The sequence below is a fragment of the Sander vitreus genome, chromosome 7, assembly GCF_031162955.1.
Source record: "Sander vitreus isolate 19-12246 chromosome 7, sanVit1, whole genome shotgun sequence".
Taxonomy (NCBI): Eukaryota; Metazoa; Chordata; class Actinopteri; order Perciformes; family Percidae; genus Sander; species Sander vitreus.
The window spans coordinates 7,848,066-7,870,144 of record NC_135861.1 but is presented as its reverse complement, the minus strand read 5'-3'; the positions used below and the strand labels follow the sequence as shown (position 1 = coordinate 7,870,144).

Sequence of the window (22,079 nt, the reverse complement as noted above, 5' to 3'; positions counted from 1 at the left end):
TGCCGTCTCTACAGTCTGACTCTGAACTGATCTACTGTTGCCTCGCTCGCTCTCAGCTGGTGTTGCGACCACACAGCCAGGCTCTCCGCTTGTTGTTTGATACTTTTGGTGAACTTTATCTCCGGCGTGTGTGCTGCGTTGCGCATCACTGCTCGTAAGGATTTTGGAAAACGTGCTGCTGCAAGATGGACTGAATTGCAACAACTCAGCAAAGTGTGGATACTTAGAAAAAGAAGAGTATTTCTGTAGAGAGCAACCTTTCTGAGGGTTAAATTACCATCATGGAAGAGGACGACGGGCATCATGAGAACGGTATCCACGCCACCAAGGAGTCGGACCGACAGCAGCGGCTCAGGCTTTGTGTTTTAAATGAAATACTCAACACCGAGAGGGATTATGTTCGGACATTGCTTTTCCTTCAGTCGGTAAGTTTGACATTACCTTTCATGTTGCTTATGTTCACGTTCCGCTCTCTCATTCACGGGAAGAAAATAAAGCCAAACCCTAGTGATACATTTTATAATTCAAGTTTGTCTTTCCTTTTGACAAACGTACACGTCTCGTGCGTTGTATTATACAGCTGGTGACATTTTATGAAATGATAGGCTACACTCTTCAATTCGGCATACATACAGTACATTAAATGACACACGTTGCAAGATATAATACACTTTAATATTTTCCCTCCGCTGTAGCTTACTGGCTGGGTATGAAGATAAACCACCAACAACGTGTATTGAGTTTGGCGTGAAGTTCTGTACACCAGAGTCGCTTTTCTGTTTTGTATCTAATTTTTAACATTCTGCAGAGTTAGCCACACCTCGCAGCTTTGGTTGACAGCCTTTGTTTGCGGCATCTTCACATATAGGCCTACTTTGATTTGACAGCTTTATTCTGAGAGGGCAGCCTTCTGGAGATGTTATAAGCATAGACGTACCTGTGTCAAACTTCCTGCATTTTAGCCTAATTTTGTCATTGAAAATATGAAGGTAATGTGAGAAACATATTCCTATGCAGATTTGTTACAATTTAGGCATGGTGTTTTCCGCTTGGGCATGAATGCTGGGGGGCGGCATCATTCACACCTCTCCATTGTGTGTTAAAGCTCAGGCTCAAACTAATCAAAGGAGAGCTCAATCCACACTTGCCTTGCAAATAAAAAGATATTCATGAGCAGTCACCACACTTCCTTTTCCCAGACAGAGATAAGAAACCATTAAAGCACAGCTACTTATTCACTCATTGTACATCAGCTGCCTTTGATAAATAGATGTACTGGTAATTTTACACACTCCTTTCAGCCACCAACACAGTGCCAGTATAGATGGCTCCCAACTGCAGGAAACCATTCAATTAGTCACTTCTCCTTGTCATTTTTGTTGTCTTTCTCCTCCCCTCATCCTGCCGTGTCATCTGTGGTTCTTACACAGTGCAGGTGGTTTCTGCTTCCAGCTGTGACAAAGTCAGTGTGTGGTTAACTCCAAATTGGCTGCATTTAATGTGACACGATTAATGTGACGTTGTTAGAATGCTTCATTGCTTGCTGTAGGGAAATCGCCTCTTTTGTTGCCCTCTCCACAACAAGGGCAAATGTCAGGGTCAGCTACAAAACCTAACCCAAAGCTGGTAGGAATTCAGGCTTTTCTTACTTACTTTGCCATACTGACTCGAAGGTTGACAAGGCAACTGTTGATTGTTATAATGTTTTACTTGCTGTTTCTTGAAAGAATGAATGATGCAAATGATTCTGTTCATTTTCTAATTTCAACATCTAGCAAGCATTTTTCAAACATGGTCATGGTTCCCTCTTTCTCTTGTGCTGTCATGCGTTAAGGAACTTCCTCAAAGTTCTTGAAATAGTTCTGTTCATCTGTACAGACAGTTCACACTAGCACAGTGTTACGAAGACACCAAATTATCATATAGACTTCAAGTCAGTGAAGTATTCCTTTCTCCAGATTATACCCATATAATATAGCTTCAAGATGATGCATGCAACCAAGCCTGAACTCGTTTACTTAATGTATTTAAATTCTACACCATTTGGGGGCCAAGCTCGGTGGTACGGTTTCCTTTCACAGTTACCAGGAAGCAGCCATTGCTTATCTTCTGTTACAAGACAGGCCAGGCAGCAGAGGGACATGCTCTGACCCCCCCCCCCACCCAAACCCAGTTCTGACATGATAAAGACAAAGCCCCAGTGATTTATTAGAGAAGTCTGGGAGCTTTTTCCTGTGAACATCTGAAAGCTGTCAGTGCCAGTGCCCTCCACCATGCTCCTCCCCATCATCACATCAATTGGCATGGCTTGATTTAAGCCATACGGTGTGTAGCCAGAGGGGAGTCGGGCTTGAGAGATATTCTGTTATCACCTGTGTCTTTGCATTGAATGCCCTTTTATACAACCAAGCCTTCAGTCAGTAAGGCTATAGGGTTTTGTTGTTGGGATTCATGGGAAGCTAAGGATGGCATACTTATTCAACTCTTGCACATTCACAGTTTGTTTGTTTCACAATGAATCATCCTTTTTGGTATAAAAAGGAAATGCCAGTTATGTGTACTGTAAAAGCAGACTGTTTTTTAATGTATCATAAAATGTAGCTTGTTAACAAGTGTTTCTGTAGGCTGGAATAGATCCCTAAGATTGCCCTCATTACTAGTTATCTTCACATATGGGCACTGTTTAAACAAGCCTTGATGCCAAAGAATGCTGCTCTGTATTAATGTACCCTATATATGATCGTATAATGTTGTGCGTGCATTTAGACCATTCTCCATATGGAGGACATTGTGGCGTCGGGGCTCAGTGGCTTACATAGCTAAGGGAGTACATGGACAAGAGAAATAAGAAATATCAGTCCTCCTCCACCGACCCCAATCGTCTTCAAATACCTCCCATGCTCTCCGTCCAGGGTCCAGCTGAGTCTGCTCCCCTTCCCTAAGTGGGAGCCGAGGCTTTGTCACCATGCAGCTCACTGTGGTGTTGATAAGGGAAATCTGGCTGTGGGAACTCGGAACATTTGGTTTCAATAAAGATATAGAGTGGTTCAAGGTGGGGGGTAGGTGGGTTGGAGATGCATAGTCCCTCAGTGTGAAGAGGCTAAAGCAGTGATGGGGAATGAAGAATGCGATTGGTTATAGAATAGAATCAGATTGTTCTCCAGCAGTTATTTGTGTTTCCAATACTTAGTTTCATAAGGGATGTTTTCTCACATATTTGACTGGCTGCTTTTTATTAGTCTTGCATTGCCAGACCTTCCTCCATAGTGCTGTGGAGGAGGGTCTGGCTAGTCCACACAGCATTCCGGGATGGGAGAAAAACGTGCTCTGGTTTATTGGCATTGTTTAAACCAATCCCAATCATCTTGGGCGGCGCTAAGCCCCGGACGGAGCCACGGTGCCGCTGCAAAATAGCCTCGGGAAGGAACTTGTTTTGGTGGAACGTGTATGTTTAAAAGTTGTTTTAGTCGTGCAACAGAAAACTCTGATTGGACAGATAGTCTAGCTAGCTGTCTGGATTTACCCTGCAGAGATCTGAGGAGCAGTTAACCACAGTCCTCATAAATCGGCCGGAGTTTAAAATTACAAAACACAAAGAAAGCGGAAGGTGACGGACATCTGGCCGAAAAGAGCGACATCCGGCAGAATTTCTGGCGGCACCGGAGCAATCCCGGAAGTGGAACGTCATGGATATAGACTAGCTTTTTATCAACCTGCCTCCTCTACTTCAGTTAGATAGCGCTTACTTTTTCCAGAATGCCCTTTGCTAACAGATAATGTTTGAGATATATATATATATATATATATATATATATATATATATATATATATATATATATATATATATATATATATATATAAAAATAAAATGCATGCATGCATTTTCTGTGAGTTATACATGAACATGGGAAAAGGGATAGGGATAAAGTAGGTGCTAGACAGTGAGAGGTGTTTTTCCCAGTCAAGAAACTGCACCTACGACTGAAAACACAACATGGATTGAGGATGCAATGCTTTCTAGTCTCCTGATGCCACTGTCCTATATGGTGAACTTATGGAACTGACACCACAGCATGACAAACTGTTAATGTATAGATCACTGTAACAATTTCTGCGGTCACACAGGAGATATCAGGACGTTTTAAGTCCAAAATACATTAACATAGACAAGTGTTTAGATTTTTATGCAGACCCCCTCATCTTCTTTCTTATCTGAGGTCATCTTGACAGTTTTGTTTTCCTCTGGGTTTCTCCCCCATGTCAGGGATAGAAATTGAACAGTGGCAGATTGAATGGCAGCTCCCTGTTGGCCGCCCACATCTCTCTATTGCCCTATCACTGATTTATTTTCCATCTCTCTTTGTGCTCTTCCACAACCTCCTGGATCTTTAGCCCCCATACAGAATCACTTCTCTCAATCGCAATGATTGCAAATAACACATATAAGAGATGGTTATCCGGCTTTGGCCTCTCAGCCATTCTGCATGTCACTTATCTTCACTAGCAATAACAAGCTGATCCAATGTGCTGGGGATGGTGGGAGGAGAAGAGGTGAGAAGGGGGTTGGAGGTGTGAAAAGAGGGATTAGAGGATTCAGTTTTCAATGTGAATCTCCAAATCTATTGCCTCTTTCAGGTGGAGTGGAAGCAGTCTCATCCTTTTTCAATTCCAAGTTTATGGTGATGCTATTTTAAGGCTTTTGTTGAAGCAAATTCCCTTGTTTGTTTGTGTCTGAATTGATCGTTTCTTAGTGCCATAGATTAGTGGGGATTTTCTTCAGGGAAGCGCTTTGTTGATTTAATCCACGCAACTGGATTTCCCCCGTCATGATCCACCAAAATGTAGACTATCTCCGACTATGACAGGAATACGGTCCGTGGCGTCATGCCCAGTAGAAGTGAGGGATTTTCTTTTAAAACCAAAAAAAAAGGATGGTTTGCAAACTGCTGTCGCTTCATTTTGACCACTCTGACCCATGTTTTAGTAAATCCTGTCCAGTTAGGACAACAGTGGAATCATGTGGCCAATAAGTTAGTCAGCTTTTGACCTTCCTTCTTAATTCTGAGAAGTGTGAGACTGAGAGAAGGGTGACCAGGAAGGTCTCGTCAGGCTGCGGGATAATAGGAAACATCTGGAAACCCTGCCCTCTGTGACCCTTGCTTTGGGCCACACACAAGTGAGATTACACATGTCTAATACTGATGTGTGTTTGTGTGGATAAATAAGAGTAATTTTTTATTTATTTTTTGGTGTGTGACTGCACATACTCTTTATAGCCACAGTTTTTTTCACACTGCTTTCTCTTCTTTTGCTGTTGTTGACTTTTAAATACACCTGTAGTTACTGTTGACAAGACTTGCTAAGCAAACAGGGTGGCACGTGTACATTCATACAAACGCATTATCCGACTGGTACCCAGGAAGACAGATGTGCAGGAAGCCAGCCTTGAGCTTCCTCTCCAAACTTGAGCCTGTGTCTACCTCTTTCTTTTCTTTTTTCTACGCTCCATCTCTCCAGCCCTCCCCACTTGGTGGGAAAGACCAGCATGAAGTTTCTCTGGGCTAGGGGGGTATAAATAGCTTCAGATTCTAACTCTCATCTTGGCCACAACGCTAGTGGTTTTAGTTCACTGCAACCTCAGCCCCACTGAAGTCATACAAACACAGGCACACATCCTATGTATATAGCAAGAGTCAAGGGAAAAAAACTCCTAACAGCAGGTAGAACAGTTACTATGGCAGACTGCTGGGGTTTTGCAAGGGTTTTTATTATTACTGGGCTTTAAACTCTCTACTGCTGCTTAGTAAGACTTGAGAGATGGGATACAGATACAGAGTCTCATCATATCTTGTAATTTCCAGATTAATCAAACCTTTAAAAGATCAAGGCAGCTTTATTTGTATAGCACATTTCAGCAACAGGGCAATTGAAAGTGCTTTACATAAAACATTAAAAAAAATATATATATAAAATAAAAAAAACAGACAGGACCATATTTCTTTACCATCTCATCCACCACGGCCCCGCAGGAACATGTGACTTTGTACTCTTGTTACCCATAACAAGAGTGGAAATACTTCTCTTTACCTACAATATAGCTGTCGCTATAAGGCTTAGTTTAATCATGCGGTATGAAGTTGAAGTTGAAACACATGCTGGCGTAGAATGAAGGAAAGAAGAGAGAACTAAACATTTTGGTTTAAAAATATTGTGCCCTTCCATTTGATTAATCATGCTAGATGTTATCTACACGCTTTGGATTTTTGGTTAGAGTTCAAAACAACTTCTCTGACTTGTTTTGTGGGCCGTCTGTTTCCAAACCAGTGCCCGTTGTCAGAGACGTTTGCACTCTAAGACCTGTAGCATTACCTTAACCTGAGGTCAATGCATAAACCACTGCTTTAACTTGCCACTGTGTGCCCTCCCATCTCACTCTGCACAATTGGTACCTTGCAGTGCAGCTTTTGCCACACAGTGCCAGACTGATTCTTCACAATGCAGAGTGTTACATAAATGGGGGTAAATGCCAGTTTCCAACTTAATCTTAGTGCTTTTAATAATAAGTCATGTGTGTTGATAAGCCATTTCTTTGAGGCATAAGACTGCAGCAGGAATTTTAAGAATTCAAGTTAACAAGTCTAAACCACTGTAACACCCGGAGGCATGATGTCAAAAAAAAATAAAAACACCTCTTCCTTCCCTCCACCAGATATGGTTTGAGATTGTTACAGCTGTGAATTAGCATAGGAGAGAAGTACATGATCAATGTGGAAGGGTGGATTTTGTGAATGTGAAAAAAGCCATTAGTGTTCACTGTGTCGAGTATCAGACCATGCAATGCCAAGAATGCAGAGCAGAGATACTTTTCAGATGCACTGTTTGGTTAACAGGGATCTTTTTATGACTGGAGCAAACACCAAATAAGAGACACTACCACTGTGTATGTGAGAAGCTCTGTGAAGTGCTCGTCAACAGGCTGATATATGATACAGTGGATGACCTGGCCTGAATTGTAATAGCGCGGCAACATGAGATCTCGAATGTCCCTTGGAGAACACGACCTGGACAAAGTTGGGACATGTAGTTTCTCAGGGTGGATACTGGGTGTAGTAGCTGTGCAGCATGTTTTTGAGAATATCTTGAAGGGTGAATGAATAGGATGGATGGATACCTGACGTGGCATAGACTTTCCCCGGGGAGCTTCTTATTTGGTTTACGAACTGTGGCAGCAGGCTTACAATGTTTGTTTGCTTTCTCAAATACAACCAGATGTGTGGCTTCTTTTAAGGTCGGAGGTCATTTACCTTGGATGGAAAAATGCTGAAAAACAAAACAACCATAGAACAACTTTACACAAAGCTTCTTGGATGTAGAGAATATGGAAAAGAGGTTTGATAAAGCCTGGGTTCAATTACAGGACTGCTGATGTGTTGCCCGATCAGGGTGGGTCAGAGTAAAGGCCTGTGTGCTGTCCAGCCAGGAAGCTGCTCACAGGACACAATGGGACAAAGGAGTGTCTCACACACACACAACACACACTACCCAACACAATCCTAAAAGTAGGTCTTCTTTTGTCTTTCGTTCCATGGTACAGAAGCAGTTTCACAAATCTATTTTGAAGTGGACCGATCCAATCCATCTCATTTGAAATGTTTAAATAAAATTGGTGTCCAGTTATCCAGAGTGGATCAAGTGGACTTACTAATGTAAGATTTGTGCACCGGTGGGAGATGTCGCTATGAATGGCGTTTCCTTTCCAGTTCATTCTTGTCTCTTTCATGCACTACTTTGGTCTGCAGACTCAGGTCTTAAAGTAGCATTATCACTTCCTCTGACAGACTGTTGGTTTATGTGTTGTGCCAAAACTGAATGAAAAGTGTGTCTAATGATGCCTTGTTCAGCGTAAGAATGCCAATAGAGCGTACTGTGTGTGACAGCCTGAGTGAGAGGTGGAATGATGTAAAAGTGGTGGGAAGATGCACGGAAGACATAACACGGATTAACTTTTCTAGCTAATTGCCACGACTACGAATGAAGAACATTTACACAGTTGAAAACAAAAATGGCATATGCTGTAATTTTCTTGTCACTTTGTTAAATATTAGCTCTCAGATAAACAGTTTCCCTTTACCAGTTAGTGGAGATCTTTGTCTATTGATGTTATTTAACCCGCAAGTTAAACAGGCTGATGACTGTTGTTATAAGTGTTCACAACAGCTGCTGACAAATTCTTGGGGCTGGTTGCTGAAGGGCTTTTATTTTGGCATTTGTTCAGTACGATGACATTTTTTGCCAACTAACATGGCATGATTAAAGGCATGAGTCATACATGCTTAAGCTGTTTCTGTGATGATTTTGTTCTCACATGCTGACAGGAAACCTTTAGGAAAGGTACTACGTTTGACATAATGAATTACCATTTTTTGCCTCCAGGTGGTTTACATAGCCCTTTACAGGATAGACATGTGACAGAAAACAACACCTGTGAGTGAATGGAGCCCTTGTTTTAATTGGGACTTTACCAGGACTGTTGTCTCTTTTCATCATATGATCACATATCTCTCTGCTGTACTTTTGCTTAAGAGGAAACATTGTAAAAATGATCCTAAGCATCACTTCCAGAAGTGGAAACTAACACAAGTCGGCCTTAGTGACTGCCAAAATAAGATATTGAGATATAATGTAGGTCAGTTGCATCAGTGTTTTCAGAGCTAGAATAATAAGACTTTTTTTTTTCAGACAGAGAAGGCTCTAACTAGCTGCTGTCTGTCTGTTCGTCCATTCAAAAATGTTCTCTATCGGGTTGTTAAATACAGTTTTAGTCAGATCTAGTGGGTGTTTTCTATGATCTTCAACCCCGCTTTGCTAAATGACCATTATTGTGTAGTATGGGACACTCATTTGGTTCTTTCCACTATTTTCTCTCTGTCTGTGCCCTTGACACTGTTTATGTCTGCACAGCTGAGCACAAGGTGTGGCATTCTTAGTTTTGCTTGGTTATGTCACATATATGAAAGCAAACACATGATTTTTGTTCTGAAACACACAGGTGTTATGGAAACTATAGAACATTTCTAACTGAATGTAGCTTAAATGATCAGCTACATCTTTTTCTGTAGCTGGACTTTGGTCTGTCGGAAGCTTCACATATCTCTGATGGCTCACTCAACACCATACTCACCGCACTCTGATCCAGTCTGTGATTCCCTACGTCTGTCAGCACCAAAAAAACTTGCGTCCAAAACGTCCAGATGGCCTCTGCAATCTGGTCCATGATGTTATCTCCTGATCACCACATGTCACCCCTCAACGGGAACGCCACTTAGAAAAAGGATCCACGGACAGGCCTGCGCTGAGCATCAAGCACTGGCAGAGATGAAATCAGGTTATTATTTAGCCGAGATGAAAGATAAACGTTCCCCGTGAAGACAATGTAATTTCAGCAGTGGAGACTTGAATAAACAAACATGTCAAATATAGATAAGGTTAGATCATTTTAACAGCTATTTACATCTACATTCTCACAAGGGGAGTATGTGAGAACAAGTGTTGCATGCTTCTGTCTTTTGTTCTTATAGATGTGTTACAATGAGTGACAGAATTGCAAGTGAGTCTTTAATTGTGTGACAGAAGCTGTTTAACAACCTGAAAAAGTGGCGATATCATAGGATATTTATAACACATTAATTATGTGCAGCCACTGTGAAAGCGGGAGCATTAAGCTAACTTAGATGGTTAAAATTGCCCCTCAGTTTTACATGCGTCATGCCAACTTGTCCAATAAAAACAAGACCTGCTCAGAGGTTCTAAATGTTTGCAGCAGTGACACCCTTTGAAAGCAGACTTTTGATGGATTGAAAAGGCTTTCTAAGCCAGATCCAGGCTGAGAGATTTTTCACTGCAAGTGTTACTGAAAGTTTGTATTTCACATATTCATCATCATACATGCATTAATGCAACAGAGCTAATTAGGGCTTGATAAGTGGGCAGTTTTAAACAACAGGAAGTATCTGGTCATTGTTGCCTGTCTGTCCTCTGTGGTCGAGACACTGACACATCCCCCTGTAGTGTTTGGTTTCCGCCCATGTGGGCTACTCAAAGAGCCCTAAAGTTTAAAGTCCTTCAAAGCGGAAGTGAGTGAGAGTGGGAAAAGAAAAAAAAAACTGGACAAGACTCAAAGAAGACTTTGTGTTTTGGTGATTGGCTCTGCCAAAAAGGGTTTCTCTTGGAAGACAGCGAGAGACTGGTTGGCGGGTGAAGGGGAGCTGAGGGAGTTTTTGGAGGGTTGGGGAGGGATGTGAATTACGGCTTCAGAGAGAAAGTAGTCTGCTAAGGTTTGCTGGGGTCCCTCATTGTGGCAACGCCACGGGCCATTCTCTGGCTCCGCTGCACTCAGGCCACAAAGAGGGGATTTCTTCATTTATTTATTCAATTTCATGCCATGTCGACCCCAAAATGGCCCCCATTCCCTCTCCAAAACTGCCCTGTCCCCCTTTGTGGCTGGCCACCCCAATCCTCTCCCAAAAAGAGAGACCCTTAATGGACGCATTGTTTTTAGCTTGTTGTTGTTTTCTCTTGGATAAGGAGGGGTAGAGAGTTTGAGGCTGGTGACCTGAGAACTTGCATAGAAAAGTCCTGAATCTGTGGATCTGTGATTCTGTTTGAGAGTTGTTTCAGTAGGTGTGGGAACCGCAGCGAATTGAAAAGGGGCTCTCAAGGCCCGCTGGAAAACCCTGACAAGTGTTAGAGCTTGTGCTTGATATACAGGGTCGCTTGTGAGATATCTGAATTGAGTGAGATGGCCCAGCATTGTTGCTGAATGCTGATGTAGCCATGGGCAATCAAAATAATGCCCCAGTTTTGTCCCCATCATCGCCATCTTTAGTCTCATTATGGAGTAGCTGCTAGAATGAGAGAGGTCTCCTCCCAAAGAAGATAATCAAGTTTTTATATTTGAAAATTAAAGCAATGATGTGCTTAGGATGGTTCAATCTGATAAACAGACTAATTCAGTAATGAGCTGCTCTATTAAATGACTAGTTCCATCGACGTGTACCCATTACAGTACCTTGTATTGCTATCCCAAATATTGCATTGCATGTAAATTTGGAAGTAACAGGAAACATAATCCATTAGGTCAATGTCTCATCTCAGTTATTCTCTTTCTCTAGGTTACACAAAAGACTGTTTACCAAATGGAGGTTAATGAACATGAGTGAACTGATTTAAAGTGAATGGCAGTGACACATGGCACATATCTGCATCAGATCAGAGTCTGACCTAATTGCCTTGTAGGTCAAAAAGCAATTTTAAAGTTCAATGTTTCCAAACTAGCATACACCAGGGGTGTTGAAATGAATCATTGCATAGAGCATCGCTATGCGGACGTGGGCGATTCTGCATCGATGCAGTGACAGACCATAATCGATTATAGCCTACTAATGTTGCTTGTTGATTTTTCGGGTCGCTGTTTTTTTTTGGGGGTTTTTGCCTTTTGTCTATATGCGGTGTTCAGACTCTGTACCATCAGGAAGTGTCTTTTTTAAGAGCAGATACAATAAAAAGGGGAGTTCATACATATCTGACTGCTAGAATTTGTTGATGAAAACCATGTGTAGTAATGTATAATAATATTGAGGAGGTGATGCATCGTGATATCTGTTTTTTTTATTTTTTATTTTTTTACTGAACCCTCATTATTTATTAAGTTTGTTGTGTAATTCAGGAGACTAATACAGAAACACTCTATAATTTTTTTGTACGAAATATTAGAAATCCCTTTCAGTATAATGCACTCAAGTACAATGCCACCCCAGCTTCCAAAATGTCAGTCAAGGTGCCAGGTTTCTCACATTCATCTATCCAGTAATTCCTGTTTAATATGGATAGCCTTTGCTAAATGTAAACATACAAATTAAAAGGATCCTCCCCACCTGACTCTGAGGGACCCTTGAAGCAACATCCCCTGCCAACAGTGTGACAGCAGCTCCAACAGCTTTAAACCAATCTGCATGACCGTACGCCTGACTCACTCCCATGTTGCAACCTGACCTAGTTTGACAATTATGACTGTTTCTAACTTCTCTCTAGTTAATTTTTTATTGTAATTATGAGTGTGTCAAGTTGTTTTGTGTTAAGAAATCATTTTTAATTGTTAGGATTTGACACATTAAGAAAGTGTAGGTTACATAGTACATTGTGATGTGCTTGTTTCACTGTCGGCTCCATGAACTTTACGGTGGTGTTGTTGGGTCATCTTTGTGTACTTGGCTTGGGTGCAGGTAGAAAGCTCTGTTCAGAAGCAGACAGGGCAGACGTGAAGGCAGCATGCCTCTTACTAAGCGTCCAGTCGAGCGAACACTGAACCCACACCAGCATATGGTCCATCTGTATCTTCACACCTTACTGTCTGGCCCCTCTTTGCTCTGATAAACCTCAACATTTAGCAAACACCCCCCCAAAACCTGACCTTTTGGCTGTTGGACATATGAGATGATGCCTCATATGACACAAGACAAGTTATTGCTGTTAAACAGTGATCACACTGTCTGGGGTGGCAGGTGATGGCGAATGTTTTTGTTTTTCTTTTCAGCCTGCCAAGTATTATGATGGGTGGAATTTGCATGTGTAAATAATGAAGACAATGGATTTTCATTTCTGTATGTTCCTTTCAATCCAAAGCAGTAAGGAGTGTGTAGAGCACAATGGGATTTATTTGTTTGTTACATTTTGGTTGCATGCTATCACAAAACTGTCAGACTTTAATTAGAACACAACAGAGTTAGCGGCTTATACTTCCTTTACACAAAGGCCACACTTCCTGTTCCGAAACAACATCTGCTGCTTTTGTGTCGAGTGGCACTGCTTCATTCTGCAGACTGTTTATCTTCCTTCCCCGCTGAGTTGAACCAATGCCTATCTGCTTGAAAAGAAACTAAGTTCTTGTCAATTATTTGGTTGTCTAAAAAGGTATTTGTTCAGTGTGATTGCTCTGTTTTAACTACCTGTTTGCGTGCCACACACACATACACACTGACAGAGGCGTATGCACTTCGTCTTTTGCAGTTTAAAAAACAAACAAAAAACGTGTCTTCACTTTTTCTCGCACATACGTTGTTGCAATAAAATGGACAGTGACTCAGCTTGGCGGGATCCCCCAACCCTCCCTTCAACCTGATCTTGTGCCCGTTCAGCAAGTGGCACGTGAGTCAGCTTTTATGTGAAGTGTTGTAAGGGCAGTTTCGCACTCGGTCCACTTGGGAGGAAGAGTGATGTCTGCTTTGGCACGACAATCCTTTTGAAAGTGTGGATAGACTGTGCAACATGCATTCATGACAAAACTTTATGCGGTCTATTACATCTAATGTGCTACTTTTGTAAGACACGCACTTTTGCTGTCAATGCTTTTTGCGTGATATCCAGATCAGTCATGTCCTGTCGTAAGGCACAGTTTTTGTGTGACAAGGCTCACAATAGTGCAGATTTTCACCAGACGAGGGTTTTGTGCGGTGCTCTTTGCATTCATTCACACCACGGAGGTAAAATGACTCTAGTGATCAGCCCCAGAACTTACAGTAGCTTTCACATTTGTTGTGGACTGAGTGCTTTTCTGAACCACACCTGACTTGGACAGGTTTCATACTTGAGTAAACTTACCGAACTCTTGGGCCAAACAGTGTCCAGAAAAACCTCATGTTGGTTCAAGTGTGAAAACACCCTTGTACAACAGTCATGAGGGCAGAGGTAGGGGTGTGGGGTTGTGAAAATGTTTGCAAAAAGCTAATATGCTATGTGCTGGTTTCTGGTAACTTGGGGTCATGTAGGATTGCTCTTTGCTGTTTAGTTTAGATCATTATCAGTCCATCTTTTTAATGTCTATTTTTCTTTTCCTGATATAAATATGTCCAACTGCATACTTTAGGCCAGGATCTTCATCTGTTTGACTTTTGTAGTAAATAACTAATTACATTTTTTTTTTTTTTGTATCTTCATACAATAAACACTTCACGCTTCACCAGCCTGTCATACTTCACTACACTGACAAGAGACCAAGCCATTACATTTTACATTTACTTAGTGCTGTCAGTTCAAACAAGACTTTAGCCGTACAGTTTCTAGGTGAAACTGTAAATAAGTACATGGGAGATAAGAAATCACAAAAGTGAAATAAGAGAGAAATTATTATGATTGATCATTGAAATATTTAGCAAACTGTTCAATATTATAATGCTTTCCATAATGATGTAGGTTAACTTTAAAGTTTTATATTTAAGAAAAAAGCAACCACAGGAATAAGGTATAAACTGTTCACAGCTACAATAATCATTTAGTTATATTTTTCCTTTAAAAAAAAATAAAATGTGAATTTGATGTTGATTTGATTTTTAGTATGACTTTTCGACTGCTTCCTTTTTGTTGGACTTCCTTGGCTTTACCATACTGAAATATTAGTGGTACAATTCTGCATTAGTGTCGTACTTGGCAGCTACTTTGTGGTCTATCAAGAAGCTCCATGGTTGTGTTACTAGTCTCCTGTGGGATTGCATCATGAGCAATTTCCCCTAACAGCCCATCAGCCCTGTGGCAAGAGACCATTGTGTGCAATATCTCTGCCGTGCTCGGTGCAGCAGCTGAGCCCTCTCCGTGCAGCCACTCTGACTCATTATTATGAGTCCAAGGGTATCAATAAATGAATTTGTGTCCCATGTGACCAACGGTTATTAACACATTGATTGATGTCATCGCTATTTTTAGTTATTCTGAGAATAAAGGCATCTTATACACACAATCTGCTGTGATCTATTTAGGGCAACCTGTGCATGAAAGGCCACAATAGATAGATAGCATAGCTGTTTTTTTTTTTTTTTTTTCCCAATGAGATCTATCGTCTATATTTTTTAAAGACCACAGTTTTCTTTAGACACTGTGCTTTTAAAACATCTCCTAGTTCATCTCAGTCAAATCGGGTCGAGAGCTGACCTGTGGTTGAATCAGATTTCAGATACTGTAACTCAATGACAAATCTGTCCATCTTAACCAACGTAGATAGCGTTATTGTTATTCAGCATACATGTAAATATAATTCATCAATGTCTGATCCTCCACCCAACATGAACACACACCCTCGGCTCACTGATGACGATGTGTTGTTGTCAGAAAAGAGGCAGACGGGTCACCTGAGTAGAAGATTTGGAAGTAAACAAGGACCGTCAGCCGCATTCTGCTGCCTCTCAGCATGTTGATTAAGAAGTAATGAGCTCAACAACTGCGTCCAGCGGGTAGAGTAGAGTTACAGTGTTGGTCATGACGACTGTGTTTGTTTTTCATGATTGATTTTTTTTTTTTTCAATAAAAACTGGCTTAGCTAGATACTGTGGAAAGGATGGCTCTTTCAATATTCATATCTTAGTGTGTGTGTGTGTGTGTGTGTGTGTGTGTGTGTGTGTGTGTGTGTGTGTGCGTGTGTGTGCGCGCGCGCGCGTGTGTGATGCTCTGGGGTATTCGCCTCTCCATGCAAATGATGCATGACTTGTAATATGTTGAGGGTTATCTGAGGATGCAATCACATCTGCTTCTTTTTGTGTAAACCAAACCAAAGTGGGAAATAGTGACTCTGTTTTATTTTTGCTCTTTGTTTCTTGCCACATTATAAAGCCACTCTGGACATGTTAACAAAAGTCACATGGAATTACGCCTAACTTGTCTGTGAGTATTGGTAGCCTGTCATCTTACCAAGCTACAATTTTTAGGCTGTGGAGGAAGTCAAAACTAATCAGATTCCAGTATCCTGTAACTTCTGCTAAGTGTGACTGACTTGTCTGTTCTCTAGGCAGGGAGTTACTTTCACTGGTGGTCATTACTGTTAAGGGCTCAAGAAATAGCTGAATATGAAAATCAGTCCAGACTGTAGTTTGCCCAATTATGATGCTTGGCTTTCCAAGCACATTGAACTGCTGTCCATCAGATGTCAACATCCTTCCAATTATACCCACAATACCTTCCTTTGGGGAAATTTGCTGTTGTTCATTCTGATCACAGTTTTTAAAATATTACAGTCGGTAAAAAACCTGAGTTTGAGTAAACTCAGACATGCTTGGTGTGAATGCCCAGTTTAAGCTCTGTTCTGTTGTCAACTCTGGCTCTACTGAAGCTGGTGTTTCAGTCATGTTGGTGGTGGACTGGGAAAGCTTCCAAATTTCTCTCCAAATAAACCTGTGTGCTTTGTGATGGAACAATGAAGACAGCCAATACAACCCTGGGTGAGACGGCCATGTTGGTGCGAGACTTTGACTGAAAGGATCTCTTTGTTGCTCCTTCCCTCCATCCTCTCTGCTGATCCCCCTGTCACCACATCTGTGTGGCACATTGTTTTTAAAGAGTGAATTCTGCCTGGATGATAGATGTCAATAAGGAGTGACTCCAAAGTCTGGATATTACCTCTGTTGCACCCCTGGTCCCTTTTCCTTTATTGTTTTTATCCTTTGCTGTCTCCTGTACCCTGCTCTCCTACATCATGACTGAGGAAAAGTCTTGTTTCCTGCCTCTTCTTGTCTTCTCTGCCAGGGAGCAGTCTCACTCTCACATGAGTGACTCCTCCAGTGTGGACATGGTACAAGTTGCCGTATGGGAGATTTAATTAGTGTATGCCTCAAGCACAATCAGCTCCCTCCCAAAACCAGTCAAGAACACAACAACTAGTGCTTCCCTTTAATACTGGTCTTAATTAGCAAGGTCGCAGCTCACTGCTAAAGATCTTTGCTTTCTATTTTGGTACAACCTACGCAAAAGCCAGTAAAGACGGGAAAAAAAAAACTGGAGACAATCCTCCCAAAGTGTTCGGTCTCTGAGGAAATAATATGATTGCTACCTGCTGCTTGGTTGGCTGGGTTCTATCTTTAGATCAAATGTGTGATTACAAATGTCAGTCTTTCATTATAGGCAAGGAACTCACTATAAGTAAGACATGCAGTTAATGCTGCTGTGTGTGACTGAATAGAGCATGCAAGGGTTTCCTACAAAGGGTCAAAAAACATGTCTTACTTGCATCTACTGGTATCTAGTCAACATTTTGGGTTGATAACCAACAGTGCATTGTAAAAAGTTTCCATAGCGACTATTTCTTTTCCAATAAGAATATTTGGACTGGATATCTAATCTTAATACTTTTTGAGTACCGACTAAAAGCATAGTATCAAATAATTCCTCAATTCTTTGATCAGATATTCCCTGATCAAATTTGGGAAACTTTATTCATTTCATTTATTTAACACTGATCACTGAGCAGTGAAAAAAGGGTTGGAACATGTTTATATCCCCCAAAACGAAGGTATCAAAAACATGCTCGATGGTGTTTTAAGTCCCTAACGTCGACTTCAAGGCAGCGCTGTGACCGTTTACTTCAAGGCACCTAACCCTAACCCTAACCTTAACCCTAACCATAACCATTGCCTAATCCTAGTGCCTTAATAGAGGCAGCGCTGCCTGGAAGGCGACGTTGGGGGCTTAAAACACCAAACACCCGAAAACATATTGCTTGGTATTGAAACTCAGGTACTGTGTTGGCGTCATGCATTGCCCAGACTTACTAAGACATTGTTGTTGAAACATTGCTGTTGAATATTTGTCATTTTTAATGATGTGCGCACCAAAAATGAAAATGTATTGTGTTGCGGCAGAAAATCATAAATAAAAAAAAAATAGATAAACAAAGGTTATCGCAAAGCCAAATAAATTGATAGATACCACTAGAACCATTGACTCTGCTTGTTTCATCAGTGTAACTTTTAAGTGGCAGGTGTAAATCGGCTGAAAGATTTAGCAGTATCCTCCAGTAGTACTTTAATTTCAGAATCATGTACATTCATCAGTCAAGTGTTTTTTCTTTTGTAACACCCTTCATCCATGTGGCACGCTATCATTTCTCAGACCTGAGGTGCTGAAATGCAGGCAGACACAACAGCAGGAGCCTGCCAGATGAAGGAGGCTACAGGAGTAGAGTTTTATTTGGCGGTTTGGGGATTCATATCTCCTGTATCCCTTTCTTTTTTCAAGACAGTATTGGCGTCTGGAGATGAGGCAGACAGTCAGACTGAGGCAGGTTAAGCCTGTCAGACACAGGCTGATGGACAGAGAATTGGGGAAGAGAGAATAAAAGAAACTGTTTGCAGATTCACTTCCCTCCCTCTTCACCATTCCTTTTTTTCATGCGTTAGGATTCTGATTGTCATTCATGTACACACACACACACACACACACACACACACACACACACACACACACACACACACACGCAAAGCTCAACTTGACATGAGCCTAATACTGTCGTCTACGGTGAAGTGGTGTCTGTAGACGCTGCAACAATGAAGCAGTTATTTTTGCTGTCTTACAGCTGAATGCTCAGTTGCATTAGCTTCCACTACAGAAGATCCATACAGTGAGCTTTAAGTGTCACAAGACAGTGAAAAAAATACATGTCTTGCATATAGTGGAAAGTTTTGTGGTACCTAAGGGACAGTGAAACAATTGTGACATGTCTTTGTGTAGCCCCATGTAAGGCAATTTCCTGTTAAGTATGTGAGTATACATGTGACTGTCTGATTGCTTAAAGGCTTGTGCGTTATGCTCATAATCAGACATAATATGTAGGTATCTGTTTCCACAAAGCAAAGATCAAATGCATACTTATTTAAAAAATAATCAGTAGAGGGAACCTGGACTTCCGCTTCCAGGCCATACGCTTATGTGACAAAAAGTCTTGTTATCTTGTTGATATCGAATCAGACTTTCTCATGATGCCTTCTCATAGATGTAAAAATGCTTCAGCTTGCTGCCATATCAACAATAAATCACAGTGCTTATTCTTAAACATGTTTTGTTTCTGTTTCCTCTTCAGGCATTTTTGCAAAGAATCAGACAAACTGCAGATGACCAACAGTGTCTCTCACCAGATCATGTCAAGGTATGCCTGGCTTTTAAATACTTTGCACAGCCAAAAGACCAAGCATATAGGTCACTTTATCAAATGATTCGATACAATGATCCTCAGATATAGTATTTATTCATGGATTTGCTTTCTTTCTCCACATCTCTGTCCATCTGTTGGCTACTTCCTTGCTCTTTTTCCTCTCTTCCTTCCACCCTGCCTCTTTATCTCTTCCTTCCTCCATATCCCCTCCCTTTACATCATCCCCTGTTTATAGATTCTGTTTTCAAATATTGAGGACATCCTGGAGTTGCACAAAGAGGTGTTGTCTGCAGTGGAGGCCAGTCTGCAGCCCGAACCCCACCCTCAGCATGCACTGGGACACGTGTTCCTCCAGTTTGTAAGTACATGACACACACAAAAACACACATGAAACAGCAGACAGTCATACACATATGCAAGGGCACGCACGTACGCACGCACGCACACACACACACACACACACACACACACACTCTTTTTATGGGCTACCCGTAACCACAGATGCAGGGAAAGCATACAAAGCTTGCTGTGAAACTACCCCTTAATTCTCTCTTTCTCGCATGAAACACCCCTCCCATCTCCCAGAATCCCCCCTCACACACACACACACACACACACACACACACACACACACACACACACACACACACACACACACACACACACACTACCACCCCTTTGCCTTTCCTCCTTTCTTAACAGGCCTGCATCCTGTCAGGCTAAAGAGTCTCTCTGCATCAGTCTGCGTCTCTGCCTCTGCCATCTCTTCTTTTGCCTCTACATCCCTCCATCCAAAGATTCCTCTCCGCTCTGCAATCCCACCTTCCCCACCCCCTCCGCTCCCCTCTGTTTGAACTCGTTTGGCCCCAGCGAACAAACAAAGAAGGGTCTGTGCCGGGGAGGAAGAGATGGTGTGTCACTCAGCGAGGGGACAATGCTTCTGGTGGTAGCACTCAATCGCAAGCTCCTTCTCTCGCACTCTCTGTTTGTCTCTCTCAGATGAATTTCACTTCACTTTCACTGAGGCACAGAACACCTCAGCTAGGTATTCCACCACCAGTGTGCTCCATCAGCCATTCATCATCCATTTTTTTTTGTTGGAGAACAAATAAACTCACAAGTTTCCGCCCCTTGCTTTTTCACCTGGGTTCAATCTAATATCAGAGTAAATAGTGAGATTAATCTCAACCACTAACATTATTTCTGTCTCCAGAGCAGGTTTTGCCTCTGAGAAATTTCTGTATAGCCAAAAATCCAACCTGCATGCAATTTTTTTTTTTTTTTTTTTTAACTGAACAACCCCTCTGGAGTGAAATGAAACAATCAATAATAATCCATCCACTGCCTGCCTGTGGCATGAATGACATCACATTTGAATTGACTATTCATACACAGGTACATCAAAATGTACCTTCACACATGTGTGAGGCGTCATGGTCATTCAGTCTGTCAGGCCAAGTGTCAGGGTGGAGAATTGATTAAAGGAGCCAAACCTGTTTTCATAGCTCTGTGGTCGGACTGGGAGATATAGAGGTCAGACTGGATGGGTAATAGGAAAGCTGCAGGTGCCTGGATTTCTAACTGAACTGATATGTTTAGGAGCCACAGCCTCTTCATAATTTCAGTTTAGTTCAAGTCTACATCAGTGCCATGACAGGAAAGAAACCTTTGTGACTCTAACCAGTATTGGATATTGAGTTCAGGTATTATGGGTGGGTCATACTTATAAAAAAAAAAAAAGAAACTCAATAAATGTCACTGTAGCACTGATGTAATGAATTTTAAAGTGTTTCAGTACAGTTCTATTCAACTGATTACGATCTCATGTGAAAAATATACATGAAAACTGAGGATATGTAAAGTATTTAAAATACACAGTAAAAATACTGCGACTAAGAATTACTTTCATTATCAATTAATCTGTCAAGTATGTTTTGCTTTTTGCTGGCCTTCCAACAGGCCAAAACCCAAAGGTTTTCACTTTACAATAATATAAAAAGATAAAAGCAGAAAATCCTTACATTTAAAGAACTTGGTTGATGAATAACTTAAAGTAGAAGGCTGTCACTACTCTGTATTTTTTTCTTAGTGTCAAACAAATCCAATAAAAAATACTTAATAATATCATAATAATAATGATATGATAATTATATCAAGTATCTCTGTAGTTGTCCAGAAACTATAATAGTTGTTTGACATTTATGGAGGTGTTTAAGTGATGTGTTGGGGTTCTACAAGAGGTTATGTCAATTTAGTTATTTATATATATATATATATATATATATATATATATACACTGTATAGACGTAAGAGTGGTAATTATCCTCTTATTTAATTCTCAGCAAATAAGCATATTTTCCAAAATGTTGAACTATTCTTTGATATTAATGTTTAATGTGCAAACAGAAAGTGTATACGATACACAAACACACTTTTTTTTTTTTTACCTCTTTCTCTTCGGGTTGGGTTTTCTTCCATCTTTGTGTGTGTGTGTCTGATATAATGTGCCACTGTGTTTGCGCGTCTTGCTGTTGAGGTATTGAGCTTCCCACACATACCTGTTACTGTTTATGGCAACACTTAAAGCCCCCCCCCCTATTTGTTATTTATGATAAAAATGCAATATATGGTTTATAACACAGTGAAACGTAGATATAAGTCAATTAAAGTTTATCAGTGAATATGTCAACATCTTAAACTCCTCCTGTGAGCACAATAAGTGGAGGCTTGTGTATAAACTGATAATAAATGACAATATAATAATATAGTAGTAGACACCTAATATATAAAATAATAGACTTAAACATGTCCTTATGTCTGCTTACATCTTATAGTGTTTTTAAACCCTTATTAAATGTGTATACACTGCTTATAAATGCTAAATAGGGGGAGAAGTGTTACCCTGCATATCCATTACACTTTCCTCTTCAACCGTGACCTTTGTCTCCTTCAACGCTGACACGTCTCAGCCAATCAGCTGGCGCCGTCTGGCCCCCTCCAGCCACAGCCCTTGACCTCGACCAGAGGTCAATACCATGACTGGGATTTGATTAACCTCCTGCATTGTTCCACAAGACTGTCTGCCACTCACAGTCAGTCGAGAAAAATGGGAAGA

General features: G+C 41.1%; 1 protein-coding gene across 3 annotated transcripts in view; it reads left to right on the top strand.

Annotated features, from left to right (window-relative positions):
• Positions 1 to 22,079, top strand: part of prex1 (phosphatidylinositol-3,4,5-trisphosphate-dependent Rac exchange factor 1) — an 83,921-nt gene continuing 61,842 nt past the window's right edge. For all 3 annotated transcript variants that reach the window (XM_078254388.1, XM_078254387.1, XM_078254386.1), the window contains exons 1-3: positions 1 to 425; positions 18,893 to 18,958; positions 19,200 to 19,322. In XM_078254388.1, the coding sequence (XP_078110514.1) occupies positions 282 to 425; positions 18,893 to 18,958; positions 19,200 to 19,322 (333 nt within the window). In that variant the 5' untranslated portion in view covers positions 1 to 281. The remainder of the gene's footprint in view (positions 426 to 18,892; positions 18,959 to 19,199; positions 19,323 to 22,079) is intronic.